Here is a 13,093-nt window from a genome sequence, read left to right as displayed (position 1 = left end):
TTGAACTGGGTGAATGGAATATGAATGAGACAGTCATCCAATATGCTGTAATAGAAATAAGGCCATGCTCATAAAAAAATTAAAAAAGTCCTAACCTAATCTTAAACGACACGGAACGCCACTGAATGACTTATTATTTATTGGGGTGCAATAACTGCATGGGAGCACTTGAAAAGAGTACATTATAACTTTACCTTGCCACCCCTCCATAATCAAGACCTTCTTCCCCAGGGAATATGATCCATAGTCTCCTGCGGAGGTCCTGTGCATTGAAGCTCATTATCTACAATGGAAAGTGAAATTAATATAGACAACATAGGTCAGTGTCAACATGCTCATTTGGGAGGATGTTTACTCACTTGTTGGAACGAGTCCTCAAACAGGGTTTTGCGGGTGACAGTGATCTTGATGTGCTGAGGCATTGACAATTGCTGGACAAGAAGAAGAGGAAATCATAAGTGATTTTGAAGCATGTGATCGATCCCCCCCCCAAACGCGTCAACAAAAATAGCGGGTCATCATTTTCATTTAATTATGTTACTGTGCGTTGGAATTCATGTTGTTCTGTTGACCATATAAACAATGTCACCGTTTAACCACTCAAACTCAGAAGGCATGAGACCTACCTGGCACCAGAATCTGAAATACTGGACTTTGGCTTTAAAGTCTCGAACGTAAGTTATCTGGGGCCCATTTTCACTGTTGGAGAGAGAGAGAGAGAAGGAAAAGGCACATTCAGTCACGCATCATGGACCAAATACTGAATCAACTTTGTCAGATTACATGGCTTTTACTATAGTGTATTAGAACTACACAAGAATGTCAAACCATAGACCCCAGACAGTCAGAAAATGTTGTTTTCACTACTCTGTGCAGACTAAACTGATCATGATAAATGTTTAAGCCAAAGCAGGCTACAGGTGAGACGTCTGAAACAGCATTCCTGTGAAAGGCACCAAACAGGTTATTCCTGTTAGTTGGGGAATAGAGCACAGCCAGAGCATAGTCACTGTTAAACAGAGAGCAGTCATGTTGACAGTACACCAATATCGTCACTCAGGTGTGGCTCAGAATACTGAAAGATACACAGACAGTATATTATCTGTTCAGCCCATATTAGTCACCCTAATTTGACGTTTTGGGTACAGAAAGAAAGCGTTATTATTAGCAACAGTTCCATCACTGGAGTCAAACTAGTGCCTATGAAACAGACCCGTGTTTGCTACATAGAGCCTGGTTTTAGTCTAAAATGATGTTTAGTCAGAGAGGTAGTCTGATAAGTGACTGTAAAGTTGGGACGTACAGTGAGGATTTTCCAGTGCGAGGGTCGATGTACGTAGTGGCTCTCCTGTTGTGGTCCACAAAGTATGGGATGCCGTCGACTGTAAACCTCATCTCCCAGCCCTCTGGAAGAGGCTTCTCATTCAGCAGCCTGAGGGAGAGGGAGTGTCAACATAATACAGGGACATACAGTAGGATACAGATCTACACAATTCCAGTGTATGGGCATGTGGAGAGTACTAGATCCAGGGGCCGCGCTAATCTTACCCTGTTCTAGATGTTACAGGCTAGCACCCACTGATGTTAAAAGTAGCTGTTAGGATACATCTGTACTAAGAGTAGTACAGATTAACTTCTCACCCCTGAGTGCGAGGGTCCTCCCACTGTGTAGTCCGTGTGGTGTGTTGAACAAAGTACACTCTCCCGTTGCTGTCAGTTCTTTTCTCTGAGAATGTAAATGGGATGAAACAGAACAGTAAAATCATCAATTCATTCAAAAGTCTAAAAAACAGATTCATCTGTGACCTTTTCATGTGAGATGTGAGGTAGTGAGTGAGATCTTACCCCATCCATGTGGAAGCGGGCCCAGGGGATCAAACTGCTTATTCTCAGTGGCTGGAACCTGGTCCTGGAGCTTCAGTGCACAAGATAAAGATAATAATTACCAAACAAAGTTAAAAATCAACTGATAAAGAGTGGTTAAATATCCCCAACTGAAAAAAGACAAACTGTTTACAGCCCAAGATGTAAAACAGAGTTAAGAGAAGCAAAAAAAAAAAAAAAAAAAATCAAATAAAGATGATTATATTGTCACATACACCAGATAAGTGCAGTGAACCTTTCCGGTTACTGGCCAAACTCTCTAACCGCTAGGTTAACTGCATGGACCATCTTAGAGAGAAGCTGATAAGGCTGACACCCAAATACTATAAAAGATTGTGTGGGCACTACACTAAGGCCCAATTAAGTACATTTCAGAGTTATAATATAATTTTCCTACAACAGCTCTGTATGGCTTGCCAGCTAGCTAAATAAAGCGAGGGGTGAGGTAAACTGTCCCTCTAGTTCCTTTGTTCCAAATAGACTTCCTGTAATTACCCAATCCATTTGAAGGCATTATCATTTCACACAGTGCAAATAGCAGCTGACTGAGGTAGTTAGCACAATGACTGGAAGTCTATGGATACCCATAGACTTCGTCATTGCAATAATGCTAGTCAGCATTGGCTTGCGAAACTCTCTTACTTCCTTCATACTGGACACACTGGACATAAAAATTGTATCCACGAGTTCATCTGACTCTGGGGAATTAAAGGGCCTCATTGCCAAAATCTCAAAGTATCCCATTAAACTCATCACCTGTTGAGTGTTTCACACCGGTTCAGTACTGTTATTGTAGGAGCTGAGCACTTGGTTTGACCAGTCAGAGTTCCCACTTACCCCATTCACTCCAAATATGAAGCGCTGGTTGAACTGCTGCATGGCACCCTGTAGCTGGTTGCGTTGGTGCTGCCACTGTTCATAGTTCCGCACCGTCTCCATAGTGGGCCGTTGCCATGTGGTAGTTCTGGTGATGTGGTCTACAAAGTAGACCCTGCCCATGGGGTCCACTCGCCGCTCCCACCTACATACAGGGCAAAGAGGAACAGGGGAGACTATATAAAGAGCTTTGGCATTTAGTATCCTCTAGTAACAACACACTATTCTCTGCTTGTCTTGTGAACTGGTGTAAATACGTGGATTGGAAAAAGACACAGGATATGTAAGGGGGGAGTTACCCAGAAGGTAGAGGCTCAGGCCGCTCCCATGCCGTTCTCTTTTCCACATGATCTACGAAATACAGCCTTCCGTTCTGATCCACCCTCTGCTCCCATCTTCACAGGTACATGTGATTCAAAGAAAATTAAAACATTTACAACATCAGTCAGCCAACTACAAAATTTAAAAAATTAAAGTCAAGGCAGGTAGGGTAGAGTTAAATTATAAAAATTATGAGACTATGTAACCCTGGAGCAATAACAATAGATCATTGCAGTCATGACAACAGCCAAAGCCACATTCTAATCTCTTGAGTTTAACAAAGCATAACAGTAAGATGATCCTGAGGGTGGAGTTGTATTGACACCACAAACTGATTAACAGTGTGTTTCTGCCTACCAGATCACCATGGACGGTTTGACCCTTACCCAGGTGGCAATGGGCCTGCGGCGACAGCGGGGGCTCTGGGGGGGCCTGGGGTTACACTGTCTGCTTGGCTGGCTGCTATTGCTTGGCTCTGGTCGTGTGTAGGGGGTGGAGCGTTGGGGTCTGGTACTGCAGGTGCAGTTGTACTGACTGGGGTCTCTGAGCTGGGGCCATCGCTTTCTTCAGTTGGAATGGATCCATTAGAGGATGCTGCTGTGAACCAGTGAATGAGAAAAGAAAATTGAGTGAGTTTGAGAAAACAAAACCACCTAGTCATTTTCCGCCATTATCTGACAAACACTTTAATTGTGGACTTATAAAGCAAAATATTATACCAATAAATCCCCAGGAGCATTGCTGTTGGTCTTAAGATGGGTTATGAGTTTGACCGCCTCACCTGGAGAGGAGGTTGGTCTGCGCGGGGTGGGTGGAGGGGGTCGGGAGGGCCTGGGGGGGCGTAGAGGATTACCCCTGGAGCCCCCTGCTGACAGAGCGGGAGACCCTTTGCAAGACCCTGTGCCATTCACTGTGACCGCACAACCATTTGGGGAAGCTCTGTGCTCCAAACCATCCACTGAAGGAGAGCTGTCTCTACTCCGCCTGCCACAATATCAACTATTAACTTTGGAGCACTGACAAGACAGTGTCCATATACAAATATAAGCAAGAGTATCATTACCACAGTAACCATGAATAATATGCTTACTTCACATCATCCCCGTTCTGTTGCGATTCTCCATTCGATGTACCTGAGATCCAGAAACACAGAGTTGGGAACTGGATGTACTGAGGGGAAGCTGGAGCTTATTTTCTGGGCAGGATGGGAAAACCATAGCTCTCCTTACAAATCAATACAGATAACACTGTGGATAACATCACACAGAGCAGACTCACTTTGGGTGTTAGCCTCGGCAGCAGAGGCAAACATCTCTGGGTCCACTTGCATGCCATCCAGACAGACAGACAGGTCCCCCACGACATCAGTCTGGTCTCTGTCTGCACTCAGCTGCAGCGTCTGCACCACCTCAGAGACTGGGGGGGAAAAAACATGGAACAAAAGCATTGGTTATGTAACAAAAGCCCTCATTCCACTCAGCTCCTCGCCTGTCAAAAGCAGTTATCAGCCCTTTGAATCATCCTTATCTGCCACTTTACACCAGGACTCGAACGAGTTTGGGACATGAGGGACAGTACTGCATGGATAGTACACCACAAAGACTATGACCAATGTTTCTCTTTGTCATCACCTTCAACAAACTAGTGGATGGAAACAGTAATGAGAGAGAATCCCCGTAAAAGGCAAGAAGACCAACCAATCAAAATAGAGGAGTTCTGTTAGCAAATATACAGCCATAAGAAACAGAGTAATTATCCTACTTCAAACCAAAGTTATTATTTAGCAGCTCGCTAAGAAGGACTTGCGCCCCCCCCCCCTTAGCCGACGTGAGTAAAACATTTAAACGTGTTAACCCTCGCAAGGCTGCTGACCCAGACGGCATCCCTAGCCACATCCTCAAGAGTATGTGCAGACCAGCTGGCTGGTGTGTTTACGGACATATTCAATCGCTCCCTATCCCAGTCTGTTGTCCCCACTTGCTTCAAGATGTTCACCATTGTTCCTGTAACCAAGAGAGCAAAGGAAACTGAACTAAATGACTATCACCCCACAGCATTCACTTCTGTCATCATGAAGTGCTTTCGAGAGACTAGTCAAAGACCATATCATCTCTACCTTACCTGCCACCCTAGACCCACTTCAGTTTGCTTACTGCCGCAATATGTCCACAGACGACCCAATCGCCGCCACACTGCCCTATCCCATCTGGACAAAAGGAATATCTAAAGAATGCTGTTCATTGACTACAGCTCAGCATTCAACACCATAGTACCCTCCAAGCTCATTATCAAGCTGGAGGCCCTGGGTCTCAACCCCGCCCTGTGCAATTGGGTCTTGGACTTTGACGGGCCACCCCCAGGTGGTGAATGTAGGAAACAACATCTCCACTTCGCTGACCCTCAACACTGGGGTCCCACAAGGGTGCGTGCTCAGCTCTCTCCTGTGCTTCCTGTTCACCCACGACTGCGTGGCCATGCACGCCTCCAACTCAATCATCAAGTTTGCAGACAACAACAGTAGTGGGCTTGATTACCAATAACGACGAGACGGCCTACAGGGAGGAGGTGAGGGCCCTCGGAGTGTGGTGTCAGGAAAATAACCTCACACTCAACGTCAACAAAACAAAGGAGATGATCGTGGACTTCAGTAAACAGCAGAGGGAGCACCCCCCTATCCACATCGAAGGGATAGCATTGGAGAAGGTGGAAAGTTTTAAGTTCCTTGGCATACACATCACAGACAAACTGAAATGGTCCACCCACATCCAGAAGGCCAGGTCAGTACAAGTGCATCAAAGCTGGGACCAAGAGACTGAAAAACAGCTTCTATCTCAAGACCATCAGACTGCTAAACAGCAATCACTAACTCAGAGCCTGCTGCCTACATTGAGACCAATCAATGGCCACTTTAATAAATGGATCACTAATCACTTTAAACAAAGCCACTTTAAATAATGGCACTTAATGCTTACATATCTTACATTACTCAGATCACATGTATATACTGTATTTTATACCATCTATTGCACCTTGCCTATGTCGCTCGGCCACCGCTCATTCATATAGTTAGTTATATGTACATATTCTCTTTCACCCCTTTAGATGTGTGTGTATTAGGTAGTTGTTGGGGAATTGTTAGATTACTTGTTAGATATTACTGCACTGTCAGAACTAGAAGCACAAGCATTTTGCTACACTCGCATTAACATCTGCTAACCATGTGTATGTGACCAATAACATTTGATTTGAAAATTGGCAGTGGACTGAATTTACTCTTTATGAAGGGAAAGTGATGCCTGTGCTGTGTGTGAGAGATAACTAGCACACAGACACAGTACAGGCCTTCATCACATAGCCAAGCAAGGTATGCATAACATGATACAAGGAAGGAACTCACTTTTCATGTCGTTGGCTTTGAGTGTTTCGCTGACCTCCAGAGTTGCCATGCCTAACAATATGTCCGACTTCAAGGTCTGGTGACTCCATACTCGGAAGATTAGCTTGCTAAAAGGAGTGACAATTCTATTGACAAGATGAAAGACAGACAATGACTATGAGTTAATTCACTGTAAATATAGAAGATATTGTAGGTGAGGCAATATATGAAAGTGTCTAAGATGATCGTCTATGATGAACATCTAATGTTATTTTTCTAAATTTCTTGTATTTTTTGTTGCCTTAAAGCACTTTGAAATTCTTTATGTAATGAATAGCGCTATAAAGGCTGAATATATTACTATTATGATTATTATTTCATTTGAAGAAATGTTTCAACAGTGTTAGCAGGGAGACTAGAAGCAAGTGTCCATGCCTACTATAACAGCTGCTAGTTAAATCCTGAATGCTTGCAGGAAAATACAGTTGGGGAAGCCCATCAGCTTACTACACCATAGTATGACTGCTCTGAACACACCACACCAAGACATACTGAAACAGGAGAGTGGCCCACTCTAAATTAAGAAGGGCCAGTAGAGTAAGAGTCCAGAGCTATATAATGAAGGGATTGATTGTGTGGATGTGTTGGCACTTGGCACTACTACAGGTAACTGCCAAAATAATGGAAACACTTTAGTAAATGAGGAACACAAAGTATATTGAAAGCAGGTGCTTCCACACAGGTGTGGTTCCTGAGTTAATTAAGCAATGAACGTCCCATCATGCTTAGGGTCATGTATAAAAATGCTGGACAGGCCATTATTTTGGCAACCATTGCTACGTCCCCAGGAGGTGACATCCACAGGGCACGAGTGGTCACTGAATGGTTTGATGAGAATGAAAATAATGCAAACCATATGCTATGGCCGTCTCAGTCACCAGATCTTAACCCAATTGAACACTAACGGGAGATTCTGGAGCGGTGCCCGAGACAGCGTTTTCCACCACCACCAACAAAACACCAAATGATGGAATTTCTCGTGAAAGAATGGTGTGGCATTCCTCCAATAGAGTTCCAGACACTTGTAGAAGTTATGTCAAGGTGCATTGAAGCTGTTCTGGCTCGTGGTGCCCAACATCCTATTAAGACACTATGTTGGTGTTTCCTTTATATTGGCAGTTACCTGTATATCATGAGTGGATCTTCAGTAAACCCTGTACACTTGCGTAAAGAATTTGTACTCAAATTAAGAGGAAGGTTCCTTGTTCTCAACACTGACTGTCACCAAGAACACAACGACAACTTACACTGTGAGCGGCTGCTTCCATTTGGGACTGTGGGTGTTGTTGCATTTCTCTGTCTTTTTGGACTGTCCATCAACGGCCACTTCAACATATGGACTGGGGCCAAACCAATTCTTCCTGTTTTCTTTCAGTTTTGCTGACAGCACTGAGGGGATGTAAAAAGTGTTGTCAATTAGGGCAGAGCTAGAAGTTAGACTGTCTGGTAGGAGTTAGTTTGATAGTACTTCGGGTCAATTCTGTTTTTATGAGGGTAGACAAAATAAACAGTCCACACCCTTAAAAACATAATTTACTATGGACTAAAACCTTATACTACAATACAAAACATGGCTATGCAACGGACTTTAATACAAAAAAAAAAAGGGAAATATAAAATCAGACACTATACGTGCATCCTAATTCTCCAAATGTCACCTTTTAATTTCCATTCTGAAGAAATCCAAAATATGACACGAATAGACTACGTATTATGAAAATTACAGAGATCATGAACAAACCCATAATTTGCAGTTGTGCCTTCATGGGGTAGCCATTCCCAGGGCCTGGTTTAGCAATGCTGGAGGCCATGACATAGGGCTGGCTACCTGCAACAAACACACATTCAGTAAACCATTCAGTCAATGGCCCAAAGCACATTCTGTACAATTCCAAAATAACTTCTACTTCTAGAAATTATATTTTTATTCAATGCATTGTGACAAATGCTTTACAATGTTATAGACAGAGGACTATCTTTACAGGCGTAATGGAACAAGAACATAAAATATCATGGTCAGCATTACATAAGTTAACCACCCAGCGACTAAAACATATTGACCTCTTTTGAATGGTAATAAAATGATATTGCTATAAAGCACAAAAGATTATTCTGGTACCAGGCATTATCCGACTAGTCCTCGCTACAAGATCAGAGTCTGGGTGTCCAACTTATCCAGCTGAGTTAAGAAAAAATTAAAATGGATGAATAAATAATTAATATACAAAACAGTAACTAGATGTGTGATTGATACTATGATTCCTAACAACAAATAACTCTGCAGTCTGGGTTTACTTACACCTATTGACATCTACAGAGAATTCGAGCAGTATTCAGACCACGTCCCCTTTTCCAAAAAAATTTACGTTACAGCCTTATTCTAAAATGTTTTTTCCCCCTCAATCTACACACAATACCCAATAATGACAAAGTGAAAACATTTTTTTTTTTAAATGTTCGCAAATGTATTAAAAATAAAAAACAGAAACATCTTATTTACATAAGTATTCAGACCCTTTGCTATGAAACTAGAAATTGAGCTCAGGTGCATCCCGCTTCCACTGATCATCTTTGAGGTGTTTCTACAACTTGATTAGAGTCCACAAAAAATGTAAAAATGTCTGCAGCATTGAAGGTCCATTGTCTGCAGCATTGAAGGTCCCCAAGAACAACGTGTTCTCCATCAATTTTAAATGGAAGTTTTTAACCACCAAGACTCTTCCTAGAGCTGGCCCCCAACAAAACTGAGCAATCGGGGGAGAAGGGCCTTGGTCATGGAGGTGACCAAGAACCTGATGGTCACTGACAGAGCTCCAGAATTCCTCTGTGAAAATGGGAAAACCTTCCAGATGGACAACCATCTTATGCAGCACATCCCCAAATCAGGCCTTTATGGTAGAGTGGCCAGAGGGAAGCCACTCCTCAGTAAAAGGTACATGACAGCCCACTTGGAGTTGGCAAAAGTCACCTAAAGGACTCTCAGACCATGAGAAACAAGATTCTCTGGTCTGATGAAACAGAGATTGAACCCTGACCTGAATTCCAAGCATCACGTCTGGAGAATACCTGGCACCATCTCTACGGTGAAGCATGGTGGTGGCAGCATCATGCTGTGGTGATGTTTTTCAGCGCCAGGGACTGGGAGACTAGACAGGATCGAGGGAAAGATGAACAGAGCAAAGTACAGAGAGATCCTTGATGAAAACCTGCTCCAGAGCACTCAGGACCTCAGACTGGGGCGAAGGTTCACCTTCCAACAGGACAACGACCCTAAGCACACAGCCAAGACAACACAGGAGTGGCTTCAGGACAAGTCTCTGAACGTTCTTGAGTGGCCCAGCCAGAGCCTGGACTTGAAAACAATCGAACATCTCTGGAGAGACCTGAAAACAGCTGTACAACGATACTCCCCATCCAACCTGACAGAGCTTGAGAGGATCTGCAGAGAAGAATAGGAGAAACTCCCCAAATACTGGTGTGTCAGGCTTGTAGTGTCACACCCAAGAAGACTCAAGGATGTAATCACTGCCAAAGGTGCTTCAACAAAGTACCGAGTACAGAATTCTCAAATGTCTAAAAAACTGTTTTTGCTTTGTCATTATAGGGTATTGTGTGTATATTGATTAGAGGTCGACCGATTATGATTTTTCAACACGATACCGATTATTGGAGGGACAAAAAAAGCAGATACCGATTAATTGGGCGATTTTTAAATATATATTTGTAATAATGACAATTACAACAATACTGAATGAACACTTATTTTAACTTAATATAATACGTCAATAAAATCAATTTAGTCTCAAATAAATAATGAAACATGTTCAATTTGGTTCAAATAATGCAAAAACAAAGTGTTGGACAAGAAAGTAAAAGTGTAATATGTGCCATGTAAAAAAGCTAACGTTTAAGTTCCTTGCTCAGAACATATGAAAGCCGGGGGTTCCTTTTAACATGAGTGTTCAATATTCCCAGGTAAGAAGTTTTAGGTTGTAGTTATTATAGGACTCTCTCTCTATATACCATTTGTATTTCATATACCTTTGACTATTGGATGTTCTAATAGGTACTTTAGTTGTGCCAGCATAATCTCAGGAGTTGATAGGCTTGAAGTCATAAACAGCGCAATGCTTGAAGCACAGCGAAGAGATGCTGGCAAACTCAGGAAAGTGCTGTTTGAATAAATGCGTACGAGCCTGCTGCTGCCTACCACCGCTCAGTCAGAATGCTCTACCAAATCATAGACTTAATTATAATATAATAACACACAGAAATACGAGCCGTAGGTAATTAATATGGTCAAATCCGGAAACTATCATTTCGAAAACAAAACGTTTACTCTTTCAGTGAAATACGGAACCGTTCCGTATTTTATCTAACGGGTGGCATCCCTAAGTGTAAATATTGCTGTTACATTGCACAACCTTCAATGTTATGTCATAATTATGTAAAATTCTGGCAAATTAATTACGGTCTTAGTTAGGAAGAAATGGTCTTCACACAGTTCGCAACGAGCCAGGCGGCCCAAACTGCTGCATATAGCCTGACTCTGCTTGCACAGAATGCAAGAGAAGTGACACAATTTCCCTAGTTAAAAGAAATTCATGTTAGCAGGCAATACTAACTAAATATGCAGGTTTAAAAATATATACTTGTGTATTGATTTTAAGAATGGCATGTGTGTTTATGGTTAGGTACACATTGGTGCGACGACAGTGCTTTTTTCGCGAATGGGCTTGTTAAAAATCACCCGTTTGGCAAAGTAGGCTTTGATTCAATGATAAATGAACAGGCACCGCATCGATTATATGCAACGCAGGACAAGCTAGATAAACTAGTAATATCATCAACCATGTGTAGTTAACTAGTGATTATGTTAAGATATAAAAAACAATCTAAGGTAAGATTAATGCTAGCTAGCACCTTACCTTGGCTCCTTGCTGCACTCGCATAACAGGTAGTCAGCCTGCCACGCAGTCTCCTCGTGGAGTGCAATGTAATCGGCCATAATCAGTGTCCAAAAATGCTGATTATCGATTGTTATGAAAACTTGAAATCAGCCCTAATTAATCGGCCATTCCGATTAATCGGTCGACCTCTAATATTGATGAGGGAAAAAACTATTGAATCCATTTTAGAATAAGTATGTAACATAACCAAATGTCAAAAAAGTCAAGGGGTCTGAATATTTTCTGAATGCACTGTATTGCTCTCTGGAAAATGCCACGAGAGAATATTAAACATGTGAAAATAGCACCAGGAAGCATAGCCTAGTCTTCTTTTCTGGTTTGTGGTTACTTCACTGTGCATAATGTATGTTTCCCCGCCTACCTCCCCTGTGCAAATGAGAGAAAGAGCTCCGGATAAACTTTCACTTTGACTGTACCCAGAGTTAATAATTTATCAGTACTGATTCTGTGGATTACAGAGAAAGGATCTGTGTGTTACTCACAGTGATGGACTGCTTTGCAAGCCAGCTAAATGACTCACAACAAGTCAGGAGCTCATCAGTTGAGACAAGGAAGAAAGATTCACCATCAGCCAATGACTGCGTTTCTGTGAAAGTGTCAGATATTCCATAAACTAATCAAAAGTGAATAACATATGCTATTACACTTACACCACAGAACTGACACAAATCTACTGATATACCCACAGGCAAGTTTCACTTTTAAAAACATGGAATGGTTACAGAGGAACATTAAAAAAGGAAGGGCTCTGAATCTGAAGAATATAACTTATAAATGCTCTATGAACTTAATACTACTGTCTTACCCATCATAACCAACAGTGCATTTGTGCGAGATTAACTACATTTACCCAGCCCCACCAATCAGCTCACAAAACAAAGTGGAAAGGTCAGGCTGGTGAAATGACAGAGTATGCAGTTATTTACACAAATGTGACCAGATGACCGCAAGAGATACCCAACTGCATCTTACTCAACAACAATATTAGGGCTGGACAGCATAAACACAGATAATGATGGCTGAAATGTGTTTTCCATCGTTAGGATTTGACGTTATCGTCAGGCGCATGACATTGGCAAAAGGCTTAGTGACGACCTGTTTGATTGACAAGGAAGGAGGCTAACGTTAACTTAGCTAGCTGAGTAGCTAGCTCTGTCTCAAAATTAGTGAAATGACAACCTTGAAACTCCAAAATCTGATAGCTAACTAAATGTTATTTACATATGCTGCATTCAACTCCGGGATGCAGAGTTTGTATTCAATATTTTTGAAACTGTGTTGTTGTTTACGTGTTAAATGTCATCTGGCAACTGATCGCAAAAAAGAAAAAAAAGCTAGCTAGCTCGTGTCATGGCTGGCTAGCCCATTGGAAGAGTGAGTTTGCAAAATATTGTGGTTGAGGACTTTCCACCTCGGTCCTTTCGCTTACCCGAATCCAAGGGCAGAAGAAGTTCAAGACGTGACGTTCCAGGCAACTTTCCCCAATATCCCTATCTGTTTTGGGTTATTTTGCGGTTTCACTTCAAGAAAGAAACTTCCACCATCTTCGTAATCGTCTCACGTGACCAAAACCATATCTATTGGAGGACGTAAATACCAGCGAGAA

The 13,093-nt window shown here is 42.2% G+C and overlaps 1 protein-coding gene across 5 annotated transcripts in view; it reads right to left on the bottom strand.

Annotated features, from left to right (window-relative positions):
* LOC106566898 (E3 ubiquitin-protein ligase Itchy) overlaps window positions 1-13,093 on the bottom strand; it is a 19,958-nt gene extending 6,865 nt beyond the window's left edge. The window contains exons 1-17 of one of the 5 annotated variants that reach the window (XM_014135463.2): window positions 12,917-13,093; window positions 11,970-12,073; window positions 8,259-8,345; window positions 7,765-7,906; window positions 6,479-6,603; window positions 4,360-4,497; window positions 4,172-4,214; window positions 3,863-4,065; window positions 3,468-3,678; window positions 3,060-3,155; window positions 2,722-2,905; window positions 1,846-1,915; window positions 1,642-1,726; window positions 1,304-1,432; window positions 627-699; window positions 360-431; window positions 195-283 (exon numbers count right to left, since the gene is read on the bottom strand). In XM_014135463.2, the coding sequence (XP_013990938.1) occupies window positions 195-283; window positions 360-431; window positions 627-699; window positions 1,304-1,432; window positions 1,642-1,726; window positions 1,846-1,915; window positions 2,722-2,905; window positions 3,060-3,155; window positions 3,468-3,678; window positions 3,863-4,065; window positions 4,172-4,214; window positions 4,360-4,497; window positions 6,479-6,603; window positions 7,765-7,906; window positions 8,259-8,328 (1,730 nt within the window). In that variant the 5' untranslated portion in view covers window positions 8,329-8,345; window positions 11,970-12,073; window positions 12,917-13,093. The remainder of the gene's footprint in view (window positions 1-194; window positions 284-359; window positions 432-626; window positions 700-1,303; window positions 1,433-1,641; window positions 1,727-1,845; window positions 1,916-2,721; window positions 2,906-3,059; window positions 3,156-3,467; window positions 3,679-3,862; window positions 4,066-4,171; window positions 4,215-4,359; window positions 4,498-6,478; window positions 6,604-7,764; window positions 7,907-8,258; window positions 8,346-11,969; window positions 12,074-12,916) is intronic. The other 4 variants (XM_014135468.2, XM_014135464.2, XM_014135466.2 and 1 more) reach the window with 4 other exon arrangements.

Source organism: Salmo salar, chromosome ssa13 (assembly GCF_905237065.1).
Source record: "Salmo salar chromosome ssa13, Ssal_v3.1, whole genome shotgun sequence".
Classification (NCBI taxonomy): domain Eukaryota; kingdom Metazoa; phylum Chordata; class Actinopteri; order Salmoniformes; family Salmonidae; genus Salmo; species Salmo salar.
The sequence above is the reverse complement of the archived record's forward strand: the minus strand, read 5'-3'. Positions and strand labels throughout refer to the sequence as shown.